This window comes from Squalius cephalus (genome assembly GCF_949319135.1).
Source record: "Squalius cephalus genome assembly, chromosome: 11".
Lineage (NCBI taxonomy): Eukaryota > Metazoa > Chordata > Actinopteri > Cypriniformes > Leuciscidae > Squalius > Squalius cephalus.
The window spans coordinates 7,829,555-7,855,624 of NC_137132.1; the positions used below are offsets into that span (position 1 = coordinate 7,829,555).

The 26,070-nt window shown below is 37.6% G+C and overlaps 1 protein-coding gene and 1 pseudogene across 2 annotated transcripts; both read left to right on the forward strand.

The window, feature by feature from the left end:
* Window positions 1-496: 496 nt before the first annotated feature.
* On the forward strand, window positions 497-4,501 carry LOC307167272 (NLR family CARD domain-containing protein 3-like; annotated as a pseudogene). Its single transcript, XR_013824085.1, has 5 exons — window positions 497-510; window positions 552-2,154; window positions 2,724-2,897; window positions 4,092-4,265; window positions 4,345-4,501. The product of XR_013824085.1 is annotated as an NLR family CARD domain-containing protein 3-like (transcript).
* A 19,072-nt stretch (window positions 4,502-23,573) lies between these two features.
* LOC307167583 (NLR family CARD domain-containing protein 3-like) lies at window positions 23,574-25,562 on the forward strand. The gene is made up of 2 exons (XM_079886796.1): window positions 23,574-23,680; window positions 23,771-25,562. Exons 1-2 carry the CDS (start codon window positions 23,634-23,636, stop codon window positions 25,242-25,244), a joined length of 1,521 nt encoding a protein of 506 aa, XP_079742922.1. The 5' UTR covers window positions 23,574-23,633; the 3' UTR covers window positions 25,245-25,562.
* The last annotated feature ends 508 nt before the right edge of the window (window positions 25,563-26,070 follow it).

A 26,070-nucleotide genomic window follows, 5' to 3' on the forward strand; every position in this document is an offset into this window, starting at 1 on the left:
ATCGAATTGTGAAATTTGTGTCAATACCCAGCCCCTAGCTGTACAGCAGATCTAGAAGAAAATAGCATCATAGTCCAGCTTAAGTAAGTTCAATGATGGTTCATTTCTGTTGTAAAAAATGTATTTAGTTAATTTATCTATATTTATCCTCTGGAGAAAACAATGATGTCATCGTCCAGCTCCGTTCAGTTCTCATATAATGGTGTCAATGCAGGCAGATCAGGAATATTGTTGAATATTAAGTGTAAAAACAGCAACTAATCTGTTTACAGAATTATTCAGTTAGCAGCACAATTCACTTTCAAAGTATCTGATTATTCTGCTGTTCTACTTCATGCTGTTTAAGGCGAACCCTGCGACCCAGACCAGATGTAAGAGAACCCATCTGTAAAAAAATAAAATATGACAAGTCTATGAATCAACCACAAGAATTTGACGAAAGCACGTATCCTGGCATCAGGTAAAATAATATATTAAAACAAAATAGCCTCTTTTTATGGCTCTATACATGTACCTCTTGTATTTTATATTCTGTTGTATTGATTTTACAGCCATGACTCTATTAATGCTGAAGTCCTCAACACATTTAGATCAAGTCTGAGGAAGAGGTTGTATGAGGGAACAGCACAGCGTGGAAACCCAACACTCCTGAATGAGATTTACACAGAGCTCTACATCACAGAGAGTGAGAGTGGAGAGATCAGTAATGAACATGAGGTGAGACAGATTGAGACACAATCCAGGAGAGCAGCAACAGAGGACACACCGATCAAATGCAATGACATCTTTAGACCTTTACCTGGACAAGACAAACCCATCAGAACTGTGCTGACAAAGGGAGTCGCTGGCATTGGAAAAACAGTCTCTGTGCAGAAGTTCATCCTGGACTGGGCTGAAGAGAAAGAGAATCAGGACGACCAGCTCATATTTCCACTTCCTTTCAGAGAGATCAATTTGATGAAGGACAAAACACTCAGTCTTTCAGAGCTTCTTCATTACTTTTTCCCTGAAACAAAAGAAATTGAAATATCCAGTGAAAAATATAAAGTGTTGTTCATCTTTGATGGTCTGGACGAGTGTCGTCTGTCTCTGGATTTTCAGAGCGATGTGAGGTTGTGTGATGTAAGTGAATCAGCCTCAGTGGACGTGCTGTTGACGAACCTCATTGTGGGGAATCTGCTTCCCTCTGCTCTCATCTGGATCACCTCCAGACCAGCAGCAGCCGATCTCGTCCCCTCTGAGTGTGTCCATCGAGTGACAGAGGTACGAGGCTTCAATGATCCACAGAAGGAGGAATACTTCAGGAAGAGAATCAGTGATCAGAGTCTGGCCGACAGGATCATCTCACACCTGAAGTCATCAAGGAGCCTCTACATCATGTGCCACATCCCAGTGTTCTGCTGGATCTCCTGAAGACCTGAGAGAGTGTGGCATTGATGTGACAGAAGCATCAGTTTACTCAGGATTGTGCACTCAGATCTTCAGAGAGGAGTTTGGCTGGTATCAGGGGAAAGTCTTCTGCTTTGTTCATCTGAGTGTTCAGGAACATCTAGCGGCTCTATATGTGCATCTCTCCTGTACAAACAACAACAGAAATGTGTTTGACCTAAACACCAAACAGAGCTTGCGGTCTAAAGTTAAGGACAGGTTTCAACTCAATTCACCAGAAGAACATGTGTCATTATCTGCGCTGCATGAGAGAGCTGTGGATGAGGCTCTACAAAGTAAAAACGGACATCTGGATCTTTTCCTGCGGTTTCTTCTGGGTCTGTCAGTAGAGTCTAATCAGATTCTCCTACAAGGATTAATGACTCTGCCAAAAAGTAGATCTGACAGCAATGAGGAAACCGTTGAGTACATCAAAAAGAAGATCAAGACCATTTGCTCTCCGGAGAAATACATCAATCTGTTCCACTGTCTGAATGAACTGGGTGATCGTTCACTAGTGGAGGAAATACAACAGTCTCTGAAATATGGAACATTGGCTGAAGTCAAACTCTCCTCATCTCAGTGGTCAGCTGTAGTCTTTGTGTTGTTGACATCAGAGCAAGTGATGGATGTGTTTGAGCTGAATAAATTTGTTGCAAAAGAAAATGTTCCAGATAATGTACTTCGGAAACTACTTCCTGTGATTAAAGAATCCAGATCAGCACAGTAAGTGACAGATGATCTTTTAAAACATTTTACAGACAGAGTGCTGGCCCTCATGCTGGAGGATCTATGATTTTCTGTTAGTACTGACCCATGTTTTTAACTTGACTTGAGAGGGGAATAGTGATGCAACCTATAACCAGAGCCTTCCTTCTAGTTTTGATACCAGATTTTGATATTTGAGACCATACTCCTCTGTGGTTTAACATTTAAAATCAAAGAATTTAAGACAACCATGAATATTACTATTGTAATATTACAGTTGTTCTGTACAATTAAATTATTATTATTATTTATCAGTATCATATAAAAAAATAAAAATAAAATAAAAAATAAAACGGGGCATCCCTAGAGAAATAATTTAAATTATAATTATATTAAATATAACTAAATAATCAGTTCATACATATGATATTTATAAATAATAGACAAGGAAAATTAAGGCCCTGGAACCACTGTGCAATGCTACAGTTTATCCGTCAACTGAACGTCCGTTGCATTCGCAGCAAGAGGCTTATCAAACTGTTTTTACTGTTACTGTGTTAAATATATTGTTTTCAATCTCTCTACAGTTTGGATGACTGTAATATCACAGATAAAGGTTGTGTCACTCTGGCTTCAGCTCTGAGATCAAACCCCTCACAACTGAGAGATCTGGATTTGTCTGAGAATAAACTAGGAGATTCTGGTGTGAAGCGTCTATCTGATGGACTTAAGGATCCTCATTGTAAACTGCAGAAACTGAAGTAAGATCTTCTGTTTGATGTTTTTCGTGACTTTCATATACAAAAAAACATGAAAATGAATTCTTATGAATATTTTCTGGTTATAAAACAAATTAAATTAAAAATCAATATTGAAAATGTATAATGTCACAAATTTCAAAGTTCTGTTCTTTTGAATTTTCTATTCATAAAATAATCCTAGAAGAAATGTATCAGTTTCCACAAAAATATGAAGCAGCACAACTTTGATAATAATCAGAAATGTTTATTGAGCAGCAAATCATCATATTATACTAATTTCTGAAGGATCATGTGACACTGAAGACTGGCGTAATGATGCTGAAAATTCAGCTTTGATCACAGGAAACATTTGAACATATAATATAATAGAAAACAGTTAATTTTATATTTGAAAAAAATATATAACACAATATTTGACTATTTTTGATCAAATAAATGCATCCTTGTTAAGAATAATGCTCCTAGTTTCACAGACCAGGCGTATTAGTTAAGCCTAGCCATGTTTGAGATGTTTTAACTGAAAGCAACTTGCACTGACAAATCTTTAAATATGTCAGTGCCATTGTTTTGTCACACAAGTAATTTTTTAAGGCATGATTAAAAATAAGCTACTTAAATGTCCTTTTTTGAAGTAAGGCCTAATCTTTGTTTTATCTAAGCCCTCTCTGTGAAACCAGAGCCTTTCTTTGTGTTAAAAACATAAAACACAGAACTTTTAAAAGGTAGTGTATGTAAAAATGTATGTAAACAATTGTCAGCAATACATTTTGAGATAGTTTATATTTTTGAAAGTTTAAAAAAATATATACATTATGTAATACGTTTTTAATTATAGTTTATTATTGACCTTCATATAACAGATAGTAAATCATTTTTGAAATCTGCTAGTTTTAATAAAAAGAAACCCCATTAACATAAAAGTGCTAAAGAAATACCTAATAATAGTCATTTACATTTACATTCAACAAGGATGCATTTATTTGATCAAAAATAGTCAAATATTGTGTTATATATTTTTTTCAAATATAAAATTTACCAGTAATAAACTATTGATTGTAAAACATGGAATTAACAAAGATTCTGTCATAGTGTCTTTGTGACAGTTCTGTAAAAACAAAAGTTTGTGTTAGTTTGTGTTTGTGACATAGTTTAAGTCTGTAGTTTCAGAGAGTGAAAAATGTCTGTTCTCTGTAGGTTGTGTCAGTGTGGCGTCACAGATGAAGGATGTGCTGCTCTGGCATCAGCTCTGAGATCAAACCCTGAACACCTGAGAGATCTGGATCTTTCTCAGAATAAAATCAGAGACTCTGGAGTGATTGCTCTCTCTGCTGGACTGGAGGATCCTCTCTGCAGATTGGAGAAACTGAAGTATAATGATCTGACTGACATGAGATTCACTAGTGTTTATAATTAAGTTGTTGCTAAACAGTGTGTTTGTTCATTGCAGGTTGATGAAGTGTGGCGTCACAGATAAAGGTTGTGCTGCTCTGGCTTCAGCTCTGAGATCAAACCCTGAACACCTGAGACATCTGGATCTGTCTCTTAATAATCTAGATCGAGTCAGAGTCTCTTCTCTACAGCATACACTGGAAAAAATTTAAAATCAGCCGTGAGTCAGATAAAAAATTTTAACGGGGGTTATATGTAGAAGTCAAAAACTCTTGTTATTAGCTACATTGGTGGCTGTTAATTGAACTGCAGCCAGCAACTTATTGCTTGTGCTCTTGTGAACACACTCCATAGAGATGAAAAAACAGTGACTGAAAGTGATTCACTGACATCATATCGTATGTTCAAATGTAAAGCAAATAAATTATGCTTTAGCTGTAATTATAAATTGCATTAATATGAATTTAATTCTGATTATTTTAATGAGACTGGCCTGAAAGAATATCAATATTTTATTTTTAAACAGATTTTAGTTAGTTGTTTACTGGTATTTAACAGCTTTTGGTTGAGTTCATATTTGTAGATTATATTTCCTAATGTGATGTGATGTGACAGCAGTAATGCCTCATACTCATATGTGCCTGTCTGTGTTTTATTGTAGGACTCTCAGTATTTAGATGTCAGTTCAGTTTCTTCAGGATCAGCTGATGGTGAATAAAGAGCCACTACACTACAGAGACTGAAGACTCAGAGACACACAGCGATTCCTTACGGAACAAAAATATTTGGGAATATACTGCAAAATATAATGCAATATATTACATAATACATTTCCATGATGTATTATAGTGCTAGTGCTTATTTTTTTCAGTATACTACAATATATACTATTATAGCCATACATGCATTGACCATGTATGGCTATAATAAATACATATACAATATTTATAAATGAAGACAAAAATAGTATTACATGTAATATTCACAAAGTTTTATCCTTTATTTTGTACTTATTGCACATACATGTTCTCAATATAAATGTAAATGTATATACACACATTCACTGAATGAGTTACAACAGATTATAGATTAATGCTTTTCTTCTGACTGTTAAAACAGAGCAAATGTTAAAATTAAGTATTATTTAATGGGTTTTGCCCAATATTAATATATAGGGAGATTTGTTAGTGTTTTAATGTTCTATTATTTTGGAATTTAAAAGGTTTCTGGTATGTCCGAGTTTTTGGGGTTACCATTGTGCTGAAGAGTGGGGCCTGTGGTTCGGTTGACGATTGGCTGAACATTAAGATTATAATTGCTATATTTTGAAAGTAATGGCTGTGCATTCCTCAGCACAGTGATAGTCTCTTGGCTAAATACTTCAGTACATGCAGATGTGCCTTTGTTAACTAGCTTGAAAATATGATGCATTTATAATGTAAATAATTAAAAAATATATATATAAGAAATGAATGCCTCTGATTGGCCATCACACTCATAAACTAAACAGAAACGTGTGCAATTGGTTTTAATGCTTAACGCTGCATGACATCTGATGGATATGCGCAGTTAGGTTTAGGGATCGAATGAACGTTAAGTATTGTAGTTTGTTTAAACCTCAGGCAACAAACTACCTTTTTGGACCTCACACTGCCCCTTTAATTTTTTTTATTATTTTTTTTTTATTATAAAATCACCTGAAATGTCTGTCCAATCAAATGAGGGGCTAAAGTGGTTGTGGCCTTTTGTTTGGGGGTGGGGCAGTCCTTTCTGGAAGCAAAGTCACATGGGACACAGTGCCACCAATTGGTAAGATCAATTTCACTTTTTAACGTTTACATTTAAATAACTAACTTTATATATAAAAAAAATATGTGTATGTGCATCAGTATGTAAAGAAGTATGTTTGATTGTTAAAAGACATTTTTATTATTATTATTATTATTATTATTATTATGTTGCCACAGAGAATGATGGAAAATGTAGTTTGGTCACTCAATCCTATCATCTCATAATCTGGCTAAATGAGTAGTGTTTTCTGGCAAACTTTATCTCTCTTCTTTATTAACAGTAGGCCTACACATAATGGGTCTCATTCATGAGCAGAACGATTTTTTGTGTAAATCGTGTGTAAAGTGGTTCTGGCGTAAATTTTCGGATTCATTAAAATGTTCGTATTTCCTAAATGTTAGTTGGTACGAAAGAAATCTACACCTGGGGTCCGTTCTTCGTACGTCGCTAACTCAGTTAGCTGGATTTGATTGTTGGCGATTTGGCATGATCTTGGATTGTTTGGTTCTTCGACGCTCATCCTGGACTTGCTGTCATAGCAACATGTTCGCAAACTTAAACCTGCTCGCGAGCAGGCTTATTTCATGTTAACAGGATTAGATCCCGGCTTCATGAGCGGAGCTGATACGGGAAATCCAGCGCAGCGCGATAGTGCACTCTCTGAGATATATATTTTTTCTCGTGATTCGTGAGATTGTCGTTTTTTGTCGCTTTTATGTTCAGAAAACAGTTTTATTTATTTTTGTTGTGGCATCTCCAAGCCACTTAAGACCGAATGTTGTAAAGCAGTTTTTTTTTTTTTAGGCTATCATAATTTTTTATGAAGATCATACAATCATGACCATGCCGATTACAGATATGTCACCAGGCTTCACTAACGTGATTAGTACCATAGACTATAGGATACCATAGGCCTCAATTAAGGGGATTATGTGAACAGAAAGGGGATTCACAATGTAAATGTGCTGCCCAGTTACTATTGTGATTCTTAATATTCCAGATTAGTAATATTATATCAAATAAAAAAAGGCAGTTGACTAAAATCTTCCATATCACAAATGTGAAAGCAAAATGGCCAGGATCTGTGCATGACTTAAGAATTTTCAGAGATTCACATTTATGCACATTATTTGAAAGTGGTAAGAAAAGTTCCACAATTAAATATCAAGCTCACTGTATTACATTCACTTATGCTGATCCTAACAGAACTGCATTTTTTCATAGGTGATTATGACATGTTCCTGCAGACAGGTGTTTTATGACCCCATTCCCTGACCCAAACCAGTTACAATGCAGCTCTAGCCAGGACAAGGGCACTCAATGAAATGAACTTTGGCTAAAAGGGAAGATTTCAGTGTCTGAAAAGTCTGAGGGTTGCACACCTGACAGGGCCTGTGACATTGTTGCATGTGCCATATTACACAACATTGCCAAACAAAAAAACACTTTTCATTAAATGTTTAATAAAAGACAAATATGCTTAGTTCCTTGAGTTTTATTTCAATTGTTCTTTGTAAAGAAAAGCCAGTGGTCAAGTGCCTGCAACAAGAGATATTAGACACATGCCTCATGCAACAAATAAAAAGGAAAAGTTGGCTATACACTGCCCACCTGTAGGCCTATGTCTCCTCTGTCTGTGCAGACTCTTCTGTAGGCCTTTCTGTAGATGTGGAATCCTGCAGCTTATATTGCAGCCATAAAGCATACAAGTATAAATGAAGTAAAGTTATTTATGCTCTTGCAGGTAGGCTAGTTCCTCCATATGACAGTTATCTGAGAGGGTTTATTCACTGTCCAGTGCAATGGAAACAAATGGACATTACAAAGTCTTATACTTTCTTTCCTTTGGAAAGTTAGAAAATGTCCACTTACTGCACATATTTCAGCCACCACTTTCTTGGGAACAGATACAAGTGTTGGTGTATTATGTAAAAGTGCACAAAAGAGGAAAACACAATGTCATTACAATGAACTACACTGGGGGAAAATGTGATCAATAACTCATGGCAAAATATTTTTACATTAACATAAGTTTATCAGTTTTCACTTTCACAAGTCAAAGCAATTCATCATTACTCAAGATTTAACAGTTGAAATGACTATACAGCCTTAATTTAATGCAGCAAAAATGATTTTACAGTGTAGGCTTCTAAGATCTTTTCTTTTTTTTCTCAGCCTTTTTCTTGGTTGCTTTTATAAACAGACAATCAATTATTTAACAGTGCCTTTTATAAAAGAGACTATAATATAACTAAAAATTACCATTATGTAGAATATTTTTGTACTTCACTTTTATTTGTTCCCATGTTCTAGTATGGTGACTGACATTACAATGCACAAAGTAATTATGCAATTATTAAAATACAAAAATATAGGCTAATAAGTGATAAAAACATCTAACATGGCCACTTCTAACGGATTTAAATTGTCTGCTACTTTTTGCCAGCCCTCTCTCCTGGCTTTTGCAGACTATGAGGTGTTCCCTGGCGTTTTGATTAAACATTAAAATTCCGAATAAACTTCTTGCTCTGCTGAGGAGAAAAACTGAGCGCGCTCTTTGGCCACGCTGAGCAGCCAATAGCAGCGTTGCTGATCAATGTTTCTACTATCGATACATATCCCCTTTTAACCAGCGCATGAACGCGCAATTATCTCAGATAACTCAATCCAGCGATACTAATCATATCCGGCAAGTGTGTTCGAAGAACCGAGTTAGCCAGATCATGATTCGCACGATGATATCATCTTGGATGTGTCATTTGATCTCGGATGTAATAAGCAACGTACTAAGAACGGGCCCCTGGGGCTTGTTCTTCGTACCTCGCTAACTCAGTTAGCTGGATTTGATTGTTGACGATTTGGCATGATCTTGGATGGTTTGGTTCTTCGAAGCTCATCCTGGGGTCCGTTCTTCGTACGTCGCTAACTCACTTAGCTGGATTTGATTGTTGGCGATTTGGCATGATCTTGGATTGTTTGGTTCTTCAACGCTCATCCTGGACTTGCTGTCATAGCAACATGTGCGCAAACTTAAACCTGCTCGGGAGCATGCAGGCTTATTTCATGTTAACAGGATTAGACTGCGGCTTCATAAGCGGAGCTGATACGGGAAGTCCAGCGCAGCGCGATAGTGCACTTTCTTTCTGAGATATATATTTTTTCTCGTGATTCGTGAGATTGTCGTTTTTTGTCGCTTTTATGTTTAAAAGACAGTTTCAGTTTTTTTTTTTTTTTTTTTTTTGGCATTTCCAAGCCACTTAAGACCCAATGTTGTAAAGCAGTGTTTTTTTTTTTTTTTTTTTTTTTTTTTTTTTTTTAGGCTATCATAATTTTTTATGAAGATCATACAATCATGACCATGCCGATTACAGATATGTCACTCAGGCTTCACTAACGTGATTAGTACCATAGACTATAGGATACCATAGGCCTCAAGGCCTCAATTAAGGGGATTATGTGAACAGAAAGGGGATTCACAATGTAAATGTGCTGCCCAGTTACTATTGTGATTCTTAATATTCCAGATTAGTAATATTATATCAAATAAAAAAAAGGCAGTTGACTAAAATCTTCCATATCACAAATGTGAAAGCAAAATGGCCAGGATCTGTACATGACTTAAGCATTTTCAGAGATTCACATTTATGCACATTATTTGAAAGTGGTAAGAAAAGTTCCACAATTAAATATCAAGCTCACTGTATTACATACACTTATGCTGATCCTAACAGAACTGCATTTTTTCATAGGTGATTATGACATGTTCCTGCCTGCAGACAGGTGTTTTATGACCCATTCCCTGACCCAAACCAGTTACAATGCAGCTCTAGCCAGGACAAGGGCACACAATGAAATGAACTTTGGCTAACTAAAGGGAAGATGTCAGTGTCTGAAAAGTCTGAGGGTTGCACACCTGACAGGGCCTGTGACATTGTTGCATGTGCCATATTACACAACATTGCCACAAAAAAACACTTTTCATTAAATGTTTAATAAAAGACAAATATGCTTAGTTCCTTGAGTTTTATTTCAATTGTTCTTTGTAAAGAAAAGCCAGTGGTCAAGTGCCTGCAACAAGAGATATTAGACACATGCCTCATGCAACAAATAAAAAGGAAAAGTTGGCTATACACTGCCCACCTGTAGGCCTATGTCTCCTCTGTCTGTGCAGACTCTTCTGTAGGCCTTTCTGTAGATGTGGAATCCTGCAGCTTATATTGCAGCCATAAAGCATACAAGTATAAATGAAGTAAAGTTATTTATGCACTTGCAGGTAGGCTAGTTCCTCCATATGACAGTTATCTGAGAGGGTTTATTCACTGTCCAGTGCAATGGAAACAAATGGACATTACAAAGTCTTATACATTCTTTCCTTTGGAAAGTTAGAAAATGTCCACTTACTGCACATATTTCAGCCACCACTTTCTTGGGAACAGATACAAGTGTTGGTGTATTATGTAAAAGTGCACAAAAGAGGAAAACACAATGTCATTACAATGAACTACACTGGGGAAAAATGTGATCAATAACTCATGGCAAAATATTTTTACATTAACATAAGTTTATCAGTTTTCACTTTCACAAGTCAAAGCAATTCATCATTACTCAAGATTTAACAGTTGAAATGACTATACGGCCTTAATTTAATGCAGCAAAAATTATTTTACAGTGTAGGCTACTAAGATCTTTTCTATTTTTTTCTCAGCCTTTTTCTTGGTTGCTTTTATAAACAGACAACCACTTATTTAACAGTGCCTTTTATAAAAGAGACTATAATATAACTAAAAATTACCATTATGTAGAATATTTTTGTACTTCACTTTTATTAGTTCCCATGTTCTAGTGTGGTGACTCTGACATTACAATGCACAAAGTAATTATTCAATTATTGAAATACAAAAATATAGGCTATTAAGTGATAAAAACATCTAACATGGCCACTTCTAACGGATTTAAATTGTCTGCTACTTTTTGCCAGCCCTCTCTCCTGGCTTTTGCCGACTTTGAGGTGTTCCCTGGCGTTTTGATTAAACATTAAAATTCCGAATAAACTTCGACTATTAGTTCTTGCTCTGATGAGGAGAAAAACTGAGCGCGCTCTTTGGCCACACTGAGCAGCCAATAGCAGCGTTGCTGATCAATGTTTCTACTATCGATACATATCCCCTTTTTAACCAGCGCATGAACGCGCAGTTATCTCAGATAACTCAATCCAGCTATACTAATCATATCCGGCAAGTGTGTTCGAAGAACCGAGTTAGCCAGATCATGATTCGCACGATGATATCATCTTGGATGTGTCATTTGATCTCGGATGTAATAAGCAACGTACGAAGAACGGGCCCCTGGACTTGCTGTCATAGCAACATGTGCGCAAGCTTAAACCTGCTCGGGAGCAGTCTTATTTCATGTAGCCTAAACAGGATTAGATCCCGGCTTCATGAGCGGAGCTGATACGGGAAGTCCAGCGCAGTGCGATAGTGCACTTTCTGAGATGTTTTTTTTTTTCTCGTGACTCGTGAGATTGTCGTTTACATTATTACATTGTTGGAAACGCACATTTATTTTCGACTTGTCGGAGTCTGGCTTTAAATGCAGCACAAACTGTTTGCATTGCCCTAAGATTATTTGCGAGTGGCTCTTTCCTTTACACTATTGGAGATGCGGAGAACTTGATGGAAAGTGCTGTCTGTCGTGTCATTTGGAGTTTACCTGGCGCTTTTAGGTTTAACAAAGGTTTTTTTTTTTTTTTTTGGCATTTCCAAGCCACTTAAGACCCAATATTGTAAAGCAGTTTTTTTTAAAGCAAATTTTTGATTAGGCTATCATCATTTTTTATGAAGATCATACAATCATGACCATGCCGATTACAGTATGTCACTCAGGCTTCACTAACGTGATTGGTACCATAGACTAGGCTGCCATCAAGGCCTCAATGAAGGGGATTATGTGAACAGAAAGGGGGATTATGTGAACAGAAAAGGGGTTCACAATGTAAATGTGCAGCCCAGTTACAATTGGGATTCTTAATATTCCAGATTCATAATATTATATCAAATAAAAAAAAAGGCAGTTGACTAAAATCTTCCATAATCACAAATGTGAAAGCAAAAAGGCCAGGATCTGTGCATGACTTAAGAATTTTCAGAGATTCACATTCCTGCACATTATTTGAAAGTGGTAAGGAAAGTTCCACAATTAAATATCAAGCTCACTGTATTACATACACTTATTGATCCTAACAGAACTGCATTTTTTCATAGGTGATTATGACATGTTCCTGCAGACAGGTGTTTTATGACCCCATTCCCTGACCCAAACCAGTTACAATGCAGCTCTAGCCAGGACAAGGGCACACAATGAAATGAACTTCAGCTGACTAAAGGGAAGATTTCAGAGTCTGAAAAGTCTGAGGGTTGCACACCTGACAGGGCCTGTGACATTGTTGCATGTGCCATATTACACAACATTGCAAAAAAACAACAACACCTTTCATTAAATGTTTAATAAAAGACAAATATGCTTAGTTCCTTGAGTTTTATTTCAATTTTTCTTTGTAAAGAAAAGCCAGTGGTCAAGTGCCTATAACAAGAGATATTAGACAAATGCCTCATGCAACAAATAAAAAGGAAAAGTTGGCTATACACTGCCCACCTGTAGGCCTATGTCTTCTCTGTCTGTGCAGACTCTTCTGTAGGCCTTTCTGTAGATGTGGAATCCTGCAACTCATATTGCAGCCATAAAGCATACAAGTATAAATGAAGTAAAGTTATTTATGCTCTTGCAGGTAGGCTAGTTCCTCCATATGACAGTTATCTGAGAGGGTTTATTCACTGTCCAGTGCAATGGAAACAAATGGACATTACAAAGTCTTATACTTTCTTTCCTTTGGAAAGTTAGAAAATGTCCACTTACTGCACATATTTCAGCCACCACTTTCTTGGGAACAGATACAAGTGTTGGTGTATTATGTAAAAGTGCACAAAAGAGGAAAACACAATGTCATTACAATGAACTACACTGGGGGAAAATGTGATCAATAACTCATGGCAAAATATTTTTACATTAACATAAGTTTATCAGTTTTCACTTTCACAAGTCAAAGCAATTCATCATTACTTTTAATGCGGCCTTCATTTAATGCAGCAATATTTGTACAATTATTTTACAGTGTAGGCTACTAAGATCTTTTCTTTTTTTCAGCCTTTTTCTTGGTTGCTTTTATAAACAGACAACCATTTATTTAACAGTGCCTTTTATAGAAGACAAGAGATAATATAACTAAAAATTACCATTAGGCTATGTAGAATATTTTTGTACTTCACTTTTATTTGTTCCCATGTTCTAGTGTGGTGACTCTGACATTACAATGAACAAAGTAGCCTAATTATGCAATTATTAAAATACAAAAAAGGCTAATAAGTGATAAAAACATCTAACATGGCCACTTCTAACGGATTTAAATTGTCTGCTACTTTTTGCCAGCCCTCCTGGCTTTTGCAGACTTTGTGTTCCCTGGCGTTTTGATTAAACATTAAAATTCCGAATAAACTTCGACTAAAAGTTCTTGCTCTGCTGAGGAGAAAAACTGTGCGCGCTCTTTGGCCACGCTGAACAGCCAATAGCAGCCTTGCTGATCAATGTTTCTACGATCGATACATATCCCCTTTTAAACCAGCGCATGAACGCGCAGTTATCTCAGATAACTCAATCCAGCTATACTAATCATAAACAACAGGTGAGTTCGAAGAACCCAATTAGCCGGATCATGATTAGCACGATAATATCATCTTGGATGTGTCATTTGATCTCGGATGTAATAAGCAACGTACGAAGAACGGGCCCCTGGTTGTTGTTGGACAGGAGAAATCACATTTTTTGCGCTCCAACGTCTTATCTCAACTACACAGCCTAATTTTACAGTTCTATATTTTGATATTGTGCATATCACCTGGGCATTAGACAATAGATATATCATGCTTATTTAAATGATGTATACAGTTGTACATAATAATACATAATGTTCCATTTGAACTAAGATTGCAATTTTAAAACATAATGAAAATGTGCATGCGTTTCAGATGAATTTACAGGTTTCAATATTCATACTATGTTTACATATGACTCAGTAAAGCCCTGCCCATTCGGTTCTATTTATTTAATGAATCATAATGCGATCGTATTATTAAACGCGCTATTATTATGTTTGAGACATCAACCACTGGTCGAAGACCATAATGTTTGTATAAACTGTAGGTAAAAACTGGTAAAATGTACATTTAGGTCATAAAAACCGTAATATTTTCTTCTCAGCCATGTCAACAATTATCCGCGAGTGAAATCTCCTCCCATCTGTTGTCTGATTGGCCTTTCGCAAGGATTCCTGGGTAGTTAAAGTGCGTGGAGCCTGCTTCTATGCGGGCTTCGCTGAAGACCGCTTCAAGGGTACAAAGGGGGCGCTGCTGAGCACACTTCAGAGCGCTAAAATGCTGAATGGGACAGCCTACGGACTCGTAAACTCAGCGAGCACGCGCAATTCAAGTCCACGAGACCGAAAGTCCGCATGAAGTGCGCCATTTGGGACAGGGCCCATGTAGCCTCCGTAGGATTTCCTAATTGCGCAGCCAGGTGTTCCCGATTACCGCTCCAGGCGCCAAGCAACGGTGCAAGAGTATGCTGCCATCCTGATAATTCATTTGATATGCTATGGAGCCAGAACTGGCTATTGTCATTTTTATGTTTTATATTTTACTGGAGGACATGGTATTAAGGATGTTTCAGGTCATACTTTCGGCTTAGCCGAAGATTCAAATGTTAATGTAGGCTAGAAGACATTGGTTTGCCAGAATATACCCTGACCCAGATATTGCAGCTGTGGGCCATAACTCCTCCCCTGTCATTAATACGCTGTGGTCTAGTCATCAACAGAAAATGAACGGACTGAGAGGGGAGAAAAATGGATTTTGGCGTGACATTTCTTGCGTGTGCGTGAGAGCGTGAGATTGATGCTGAAAGCGTGAGTGTCACGCCAGATGCGTGAGAGTTGGCAACCCTGTAGAAGTTATGTTAAAATGCAAAGTATTGAAAATCAAAATAAAGCTCTGTAAACACTTGCATTTTTGCAACACTATAAATGTGTCCCATCGGGTAATCAAAAGTTCTACACACACTTGCAGTCTTCACGCCTACTTGAACACTTGGGCCGAATTAAGGAAATGTCATGTAAGTAGACAAGTAGTTAAGTGCAAAGACCGCAAGTGTGGGTATTTGGAAAGGCCTTCAGTAGGGATTCGATTGGATACTGCAAACTGCCCTCTTACTTTCAGCCAATCAGATACGCTGGGCACGTTACGTAATTAATATTCATCAGCCAAGCCTCACCTTGTACATTCGCTCTGTTTACCAATAATGGAACCAAATTAATATCATAGCCTACTTTTTCATCCCCCACCACCGGTATTCACGCGAGGCTATAATAGGCTACCGCTTTAGTCTCATGCAAAACTACCAATACAAGTTGACCGAAAAAAGCCCACTGACGCTATAATGGTTTCTTCCATGTTGACATCGATAATTAAGCCAGCAAAAGTGAAAGCCGTTTTCTCTTAAAATAACTGCGTCACGTAGCTGTTTTCAAGTGAGTAAGGTGATGTATTACACAAAAGCTCTCGTTATGTTTATATTTGGTAGATAAACACAATTTGTACAATTTTGTAAACTTGTGCCTGTAAAATCGATCGCAAAAGCATGCAGTTGGTCGAGATGAAGTTGAGGTCGCGATCGTTTGACGTTAGCGCGGGTAAATATTTTTCTTAACTTTAAGTAAATTTATACGAACTACGATTTTCCTCTATTGATGGATTAATATTAGGCTACTCAATCGCTTCCTCTTTTTTTCTTTTTCTTTTTTTAATATTGCTGTATGTTGCTGACTCGACCTATCCTATTTCCTTACCAAACTCCATAATAATCGAATTAAATGCGGAACTTGTGAGATTAAAAAATAATAATAATCATTTAAAAGTAATGTATATATATATATATAGCGTATATTAAAATAGAATATAAACCCCGTAATGAGTAAGAATACAAATGCAGACAGGAATAAACCAATCATTGTTTCTTCTTTTAAAAAAATCGTTTCCTTGTAAATGAGCGTGTGACAGTTCTTCTATCCTCCTTCATTATTCTTCCTCGGTATGACTGACTGCTTCTCACACACACAAAAAATGCTGCGTTCCAGTCCAAATTGTCATGCCCTTCACTCGCTAACTTCCCTCCGTCTCGTTCACACGGATGTACGTCATTGCTTACGTTGCACGAGTGCCCACTACTGGCGGAAACTGCAATGGGCTGAACTGGAACGCACTAAGCCCTTGATCACTTGAATCAGCTGTGGAGTTGATTTATTATACATTTTTTTTCCTTTAAGAATTTGTTTAATGCAACAACTAAATGTTTATGTGTGTTTGGGTTGTTTTAAATAAAAAAATTATAATTAATATATCATAGAGTTGTCTGTTGTGGTGGTGATTAGACGAGATCACAGCTGTGGTGACGTGACAATCGTACTGCATTGTGGGACATATAGGTGCCTGAAGTGTACATTTGAAGTAGACTCGCTCCCTCGGTCAAAATCGAGGGAACGAGGGTCTGTCCATATAAACTTCCCTCGTCCACTTCACGAAGTGGAACGCACTTCAAAATGGCGGCAGGGATTCCCCCGAGGGGAAGTGCTTAGGGAAGTTTGCAAGTCCGTGTCTAAAAGTGGACTGGAACGCAGCATAGGGCTAGGCCATACCATCACTTGGATCATACCAAGTAAAGCCTAGTTGTGGGGGGAGCAACTAGTTTTCTGCCCTTAAAGGTGCACTAAGTAACTTTTTTACCTTAACCGAACAGCTTCGGAGTCATTGGAATAGTTATATGACTTGTTTCGGGTTGAATGGTGGTCGTCGCGCATCCCCCGAGCGCCTGTGAGCGGAAAAACCACCCTTGCAACTTTGGGCCGGCGGGTCGCGTCAGGAAGTATCGTGTGATATCAGGTCTCGCGATGTAACAAATTGCTTTACGGCACTGCACACAAAGCTAGGAAAGCTTTGTCGGAGGACGAAAGAAAGGAAACGGCAGACTGACCGAGCAAGGAGTCAGACTCGAGTAAATATCGTTCTTGTTGATGGACTAGTAGACATCTTCAGAGGTTATCTGTGCCTGTTCAATGTCCGACGCTTTGTAACGCGTTCTGTCAGGAGGAGAAATAGGGATAGCTCACAGATGAAGTTATTACCGAGAGCCAGACAGACTCACGGAGGCGATTGGCATCTTACAACTTGCACTTTATTCCGCAGTCGAACTCGTGTAACTGTCTGTCACCCGTTCTACCATCCACATCTTTACTTGATAAACAAAAGTAGGATAAGAATGAGCATCAAACTGAAATAACCCGCATAGGGGTGTTCGAGGTGCACATACAATACAGACTGCCGACGACAGTTCAACAGGGCGCGAGCAGCTCTTAAAGGGGCCACACCTTATTTCCACTCATTACAGCTTCCATCCTAGTGCAGAGACGGCTCTGCGCGAGTGCTATTTACGACAGTAACGTTAAATACAAGTACTCCACAGCGACTCTAGGGGTCGCTGTTTGACAAAAACGGAAAGCTGCATAGTGTGCCTTTAAAGTGAGGCATAACAGGAAACGGTAGAAACTACTAATTAGTGCTTCTGTCTAGAGGTCTGCATTCCCGCGGCTGTCCCGCGGGACCCGACCAGATATTTTGCGCCGCGGGATTAAATTTCCGACTAAAAAACGGTAGCGGTCGGTAACTCTGGTGTAATTTGAACGGGAGCGGTCGGTCATTCAATATCACGTTCCCGACGCCGACGTTCTTTCAGAACAGCATATCTTCGCTTTACCTAATCTTAATCTTATCGACCACCCGGTACCCAGCAAACATTTGGACGTTTAATGACCGTTGAAAAGACGTCCGTCCGAGACGTCCCGTCATGGTTGAAAAATTGTTCCAAAATGGAAGTTGAACCGACGTCTTTTCTGGCCGTGAATTCCACGTCTTTTCTGGCCGTGAATTCCACGTCTCTTCTGGCCTTGAATTACACGTCTCTTCTGCGCGTCCCTGGACGTCTAAATGCGTCGTCATATGTGTTTAAATGTGTTGCTGCATAATTTAAGTGTATAAGCCTGCATATAAAATAATCACACACCTATTGTGTAACATCGTGAAAGACAATCAAGTCTTGAGGTTTAGCCTACATATCTTGACAAAGGTTCTAAAAAGGTCCAAAATTGGTCCAGTCAGACCTGAACGTCAATAAAACGTTTTAATCACGTGTACATCAAAAACAATAACACATTATTTGTGGACATAAGCAAAAAAGAAGCATGTTCTGATTAAGCACAACATTTTATTGATCTTGAACAGCCAAAATTTCTCTTTATTTTTTTCAATGTTTAACATTTCGTGAGCTTAGAATTATAAGGTTCTATCTCCACTTTTGGTCGAAATTGAGTTTTTGACAGTCTGATTCATTAGGTGTTTATTAATGCCTGTGTGGTGTTATTTTTGTAAAAAAAATATTTTGTTAGTAGTTATTAATAAAATAAAAGGTTCCATCTCACAAAACATAAACCGAGTTTAAAAACTTTGATCCTCAATAAACTACAATAAACGGAGATAGAACCTTATAATTCTAAGCTCTCGATTTGTTAACCAAACTAAATACCAATAGCAAAATACTGAATTATTATATAAAGATAGTTCACCCAAAAATGAAAATTATGTAATTTACTCACCAAATTCCAAACCTGTATGAGTTTCTTTCTTCTGCTGAACACAAAAGAAGATATTTTGAAGAATGTTTGTAACCAAGCAAATAGAGCATCCACTGACTACCATTATTGGAGAAAAAATGATTATTAATGGGAAGCGACATCTGCTTGGTTACAAACATTCTTCTAAATATCTTTGTGTTTAGCATAGAAAGGTATACAGGTTGGAAACATGAGGTTGAGTAAATGATGACAATTTTCATTTTTGGGTGAACTATCCCTTAAACACATTGTTTGGCTCATTTTTTGTATCCACCACCCCCAGCTCTTCCTGGAGCGTGTTTCAGGTGTTCTGCCATTGCTGCATCAATTTCAGTGTCTGTAGCATGTGGGCTCCACCTCTTCACAGCATCTAAGGGAAGAGAATATATTTATTTTTAAAATAAATGAAAATTAAAAATTTGAGGTAAATGACATGCACTTATTTTCAAAATATTTTTATGGTCTTCAGCTAAATTCAAAACAGCATTTGTCCCCTGCCTCTTCAATACCACTGTGGTGCCCTTGAGAAAGACCCTTACTAGGTGTGTAACAGTGAGAAAGTGAACAGGACATTTCTGATAAAGACAGGTGGGCTGTGATGTCCCCTGAATAGACATGTTTAGCAATTCTAAAATTACAAAATATTTTTAAAGCAGTTACTGAAAACATACATGTTCAAATCCAGGTAATTTCATTCTACTTCAGATAATTTACTTTCTGAAAGAAACTCTCAAAAGGCTACATTAATAATTTACAGTAATAACTTTGACTGTATCATTAAACATACTTTATACTATGGTATACCGTTGTATAAGTTCAAAGTAACTTTTAGCCTACTAGCTAATTTTAGCCAAACTCAGTTAGCCAATTTCAGTTGACAATGTGGGCATCATTTCTTTCGGTTCATTCATGTCAAACAAGTAAAACTCTAGCACGTGAATCTAATAATACAAAATGTACGTACCCAACAGTAGATTTCTAATAATATGGGCCTCAATTCCTCCTCTCTCCGTGGTTATTCAAACTTCAGTGTTCCAGAGTGAGTCTATGGGGAAAACGCGTTAACATCTCGTGAGATAATCTAACCTATCGCGGGATTTGGTAATGTCGGGAGATCTTTTGTTACATCTTGGCAGCACAGTTTTGGCAATTACATCCAACTCAGACATAAATGGTGACCAGATATATTTCTGTTTTACATGTATATGCATACATTCCATAAAAAAAAAAAAAATAAAAAAAACACACAACGTATCAGGTAGGCTACAGGTTGAAATAATGACTAGAATGCAGAGGCTTTGCATTCACTTAACCACACTAGGAACTGTGTGATTATAATTTATTTAAACAAGATAAAGTAAATATATTTACTTTGTATACAATTCGTGTATTTCATAAAGATAATTCCTGTTTTTTTTTTCTGTCTTGCTTGACTAGACGTGTAAAAGACATCAGTGGACGTCTGTTCACAGCCTTGACGTGTAAAGGACGTCAGTGGACGTCTTCACAACCTCTTAAAAACTACTTGGGCAATTAAATTAATTTTTGCAGTATTAACCATGCAAGGATTAAGCACAGCTTTTGCATATTTCACAAGGATTCCATGATGGAGGGTCATGATGGACTATAAATGCACGTGTAAAAGACGTCGCCAGGTGACGTCCTCTCATACACTATATTGAACTACACGTAGCTAAAAGTCAAAATAACAATTATACATGCAACCCCAGAGAACTGTAGACATGTACAATCTGAATGCATTTTTAGGAAATGTTCTGTGTTACATATTTTTACCGATTTATGCCGTCATACCGCGACTATTTTTGGCCAGGGACACGACGTTGCCGTCGGACCAATGTTTGCTGGGTATAGGCTACAGTCTGCCCTGTACTCAGGACCGTTATGCACGCGCTGCACGCACGGACCAGTAACGGTTCTTTCTGTCATGCATTGATTGTATTTGCTTAACAGCAAAATGTTACGAATTTTGATAATACGAATAAAAATAATAGCCCACTTCTTTTTTTTTTTCGCTGCGATATTTTTTCCCCTATACTGTCTGCAGCAAAATGTTAAATTTTGTATATTGAAAAGGCGAATAAAATAATAATAAAAAAATGTTTGTCCAGACTACATTTTTATTTTCTCTGTGAAAATGTACATGTGAAATTCTGGGAGATCTATATTAAAGCGGGATGGTCGGGTCGGGAAGAAAATTATTCTAAGCAGACAGCGGGTGAACAAATAGTGTATAGGCAGCGGGAACGGGTGGGTGCGGGATATAACCCCAGCGGGAGCGGGCGGGAGCGGGCGGGAGCGGGACTTAAAAAACAGTCCCGCGCAGACCTCTACTTCTGTCCTTTCCATTCAGAGTCAGTGGAGGAGATCAGACTAATCAGATGCACGAGTGCAGCTCCATGAGGACAGAATGAGTCATGTACAACAATCCAAAGATGGAGATTGTTCTCCAGGATGCAGGTACACTCAATAAAGACAACATGATATCAACCATTTTAAATTGTTAATACACTCTTCCTGATTTTATTGTGAAAGACTACAGTGGACATCTTCAAAATAGAAAAGGTTGTTTTGGCTCTTTTCATCTGATGTCACCAAGCCCTATTATTTGCTGTATTACAGTTTGACTCAGCAGAAGAGATCAGATTCTCCAGAGCCCAGCTGTGTGTCCATGAAGAGTGACTGGTCTATGGATCCTCCACCCCAAATTAAGAGTGGAGACAGAAGGCAGGTCTTATACTGTTATGAAACAGTAACATATATATACAGTGTTGGGCAAGTTACTTTAAAAATGTAATTAGTTATAGTTACTAGTTACTTCTCACAAAATGTAACTGAGTTAGTAACTGAGTTACATCATTACAAAAGTAACTAATTACCAGGGAAAGTAACTATTGCGTTACTTAAAAAAAAAAGTTAAATGAATTAAATGGACACTAAATAGAATAAATTATTATTATAAAATATTGTACACACTATTTTAATGTTAATTTGGTGTGGGACATTGTGAGAGACACCTATTACCTTAAATATTAAAATGTTATATTTACTATGGAACAACAAAACAATAGAAGGTTTAGAACTTTTAATATTTATTGCACAGTCAACAACTGGCCAAGAAATAAGTCTAAAAATAAATGATGCTTCTTAAGAAATGTACCAAAAATAAATAAACAGTAATAAAAAATATACACACACATACACTCTTTGTAGTGCAAATTAAAATGATAAAACTCACACACCTTTACAACTAGCCTACTTGAAGTATTTTCTTCCTCACGAAAGTAAGCAGTTTAACAAAATGTGCTCTCAATAATACTGAACAATGTACCAAAATAAACAATAATAATAAAATATAATTTTGGGGGGGTTTATTTCTATAACCTACAGAGAACTTCACCATCAGAGGTTATTTAAGCCAAATTCTAGTCGTGTTTGCCGCACGTGTTCACAACCGGTCATGTGTTCTGGGAACGTTCTCTGCAGGTTATTTTGGAGTTTTGTTTCATATGTAAACTAATTAAAACTTTGCAGATGATACCAATATGCTACAGATATTATTCAAATGCTGAAGTGTGTAATTTATTTATAAACAAACTATATTATGCTCGAACACATTCGCTCTCCAACATACACACCGGTCTCTCTCGGACACATCGGTCTCTCGCGCGCACTTTCGAGCGCGCTCTCCAACACATCGGTCTCTCTCGCGCACTTCCGAGCGCGCTCTCCAACGGTCTCTCTCGCGCACTTTCAAGGGCGCTCGCGGCGTTCGCCTCGCTTTTGTTCGCCTTGCTCTCGACTTGACTCGCCATGACTGCCGGTCTGCCGCACATAATTAATTTTAAAAAGTAACGGACAACGCACCATATGGTACCGGTAACGGAGTTAATTTAATTAAAAAGTAATGCCTTACAGTATTAGTTACTGTCAAAAGTAACTGAGTTACAGTAACGCGTTACTGCCCAACACTGTATATATATATATATATATATATAAATTAATAAATTAAATAAATAGCTGCATTTATTAATAATAATCACTATACATATTCATTTCATCAAGTAATCTATCTCATTAGCCTCACTGTATCAGTGGTTTATGGCTACCAAGCTAAATAACATTTGGGTACATTCATATAAAATGGATATCGATGTGTGTTTACACAGTATTAGCATTTTATCACCACTTGAAATTATCCTTTTTATATATTTCTAATATAAAAAGTCACCTTTATTTATATAGCACTTTTTACAGTACAGATTGATTTAAACCAGCTTCACAGAGATAACAGGAAAATAATGTTTGTTGCGGCTGTACAGCAGATCTAGAAGAAAATAGCATCATAGTCCAGCTTAAGTAAGTTCAATGATGGTTCATTTCTGTTGTAAAAAATGTATTTAGGTCATTTATCTATACAGCCACTCTGGAGAAAACAATGATGTCCTCAACCAGCTCAGTTCAGTTCTCATATAATGGTGTCGATGCAGGCAGATCAGGAATATTGTTGAATATTAAGTGTAAAACCAGCAACAGAATTATTCAGTTAGTAGCACAATTCCCTTTCAAAGTACACAATTCACTTTCACAATTCACTTTCAAAGTATAATCAATTCTGCTGTTTTACTTCATGCTGTTTAAGGCGAACCCTGCGACCCAGACCAGATGTAAGAGAACCCATCTGTAAAAAAATAAAATATGACAAGTTTATGAATCAACCACAAGAATTTGATGAAAGCACTTATCCTGGCATCAGGTAAAATAATATATTAAAACAAAATAGCCTCTTTTTATGGCTCTATACATGTACCTCTTGTATTTATATTCTGTTGTATTGATTTTACAGCCATGACTCTAATCATGCTGAAGTCCTTAACACATTTAGATCAAGTCTGAGGAAGAGGTTTCAGTGTCTGTATGAGGGAACAGCACAGCGTGGAAACCCAACACTCCTGAATGAGATTTACACAGAGCTCTACATCACAGAGAGTGAGAGTGGAGAGATCAGTAATGAACATGAGGTGAGACAGATTGAGACACAATCCAGGAGAGCAGCAACAGAGGACACACCGATCAAATGCAATGACATCTTTAGACCTTTACCTGGACAAGACAAACCCATCAGAACTGTGCTGACAAAGGGAGTCGCTGGCATTGGAAAAACAGTCTCTGTGCAGAAGTTGATCCTGGACTGGGCTGAAGAGAAAGAGAACCAGGACGTCCAGCTCATATTTCCACTTCCTTTCAGAGAGATCAATTTGATGAAGGACAAAACACTCAGTCTTTCAGATCTTCTTCATGTCTTTTCCCCTGAAACAAAAGAAATGGAAATATCCAGTGACAAATATAAAGTGTTGTTCATCTTTGATGGTCTGGACGAGTGTCGTCTGTCTCTGGATTTTCAGAGCGATGTGAGGTTGTGTGATGTAAGTGAATCAGCCTCAGTGGACGTGCTGCTGACGAACCTCATTGTGGGGAATCTGCTTCCCTCTGCTCTCATCTGGATCACCTCCAGACCAGCAGCAGCCGATCTCGTCCCCTCTGAGTGTGTCCATCGAGTGACAGAGGTACGAGGCTTCAATGATCCACAGAAGGAGGAATACTTCAGGAAGAGAGTCAGTGATCAGAGTCTGGCCAATACAATCATCACACACCTGAAGTCATCAAGGAGCCTCTTCATCATGTGCCACATCCCAGTGTTCTGCTGGATCTCAGCCACTGTTCTGGAGAAGATGTTGAGCGAAGCAGAGAGTAGAGAGATTCCCAAGACTCTCACTCAGATGTACACACACTTCCTGATCCTTCAGACCAACATCAAACATGAGAAGGACTATGAGAATAACGTGACAGATGAAGACATGATCTTCAAACTAGGGAAACTGGCTTTTCAGCAGCTTGAGAAAGGCAATGTGATCTTCTATGAGGAAGACCTGAGAGAGTGTGGCATTGATGTGACCGAAGCATCAGTTTACTCAGGATTGTGCACTCAGATCTTCAGAGAGGAGTTTGGCTGGTATCAGGGGAAAGTCTTCTGCTTTGTTCATCTGAGCGTTCAGGAACATCTAGCAGCTCTATATGTTCACCTCTCCTTCACAAACTTCAGCATAAATGTATTAGACCCAAACACAAAGCAGAGCTTGCGGCCTAAAGTTAAGGACAGGTTTAAACTCAATTCACCAGAAGAACATGTGTCAATATCTGCGCTGCATCAGAGAGCTGTGAATGAGGCTCTACAGAGTAAAAATGGACATCTGGATCTTTTCCTGCGGTTCCTTCTGGGTCTGTCAGTGGAGTCTCAGCAGATTCTCCTCCAAGGATGAATGACTCTGCCAAGAAGCAGATCTGACAGCAATGAGGAAACAGTTGAGTACATCAAGAAGAAGATCAGAACCATTCACTCTCCAAAGAAATACATAAATCTGTTCCACAGTCTGAATGAACTGGGTGATCATTCACTAGTGGAGGAAATACAACAGTCTCTGAAATATGGAACATTGGCTGAAGTCAAACTCTCCTTTTCTCAGTGGTCAGCTGTAGTCTTTGTGTTGTTGACATCAGAGCAAGTGATGGATGTGTTTGAGCTGAATAAATTTGTTGCAAAAGAAAATGTTCCAGATGAAGTACTTCGGAAACTGCTTCCTGTGATTAAAGAATTCAGATCAGCACAGTAAGTGACAGATGATCTTTTAAAACATTTTACAGAAAGAGTGCTGGCCCTCATGCTGGAGGATCTATGATTTTCTGTTAGTACTGACCCATGTTTTTAATAGTGAATAGTGATGCAACCTATAACCAGAGCCTTCGTTCTAGTTTTGATGCCATATTTTGATATTTGAGACCATACTCCTCTGTGGTTTAACATTTAAAATCAAAGAAATTAAGACAGCCATGCATATTACTGTTGTAATATTAATGTTGTTCTTTAAAATTAAATTATTATTATTATTTATCAGTATCACTGATATAAAAAATAATATAGGGCATCCCTAGAGAAATAATTTAAATTAGGGCTGGGAAAAAATTTATCGCGATTAATTTCTTCCAAAATAAAAGTTTGTGTTTGCATAATATGTGTGTGTGTACTGTGTATAATTATTTTGTATATATAAATACACACATATGCATGTATTTATTTAAGAAATATTT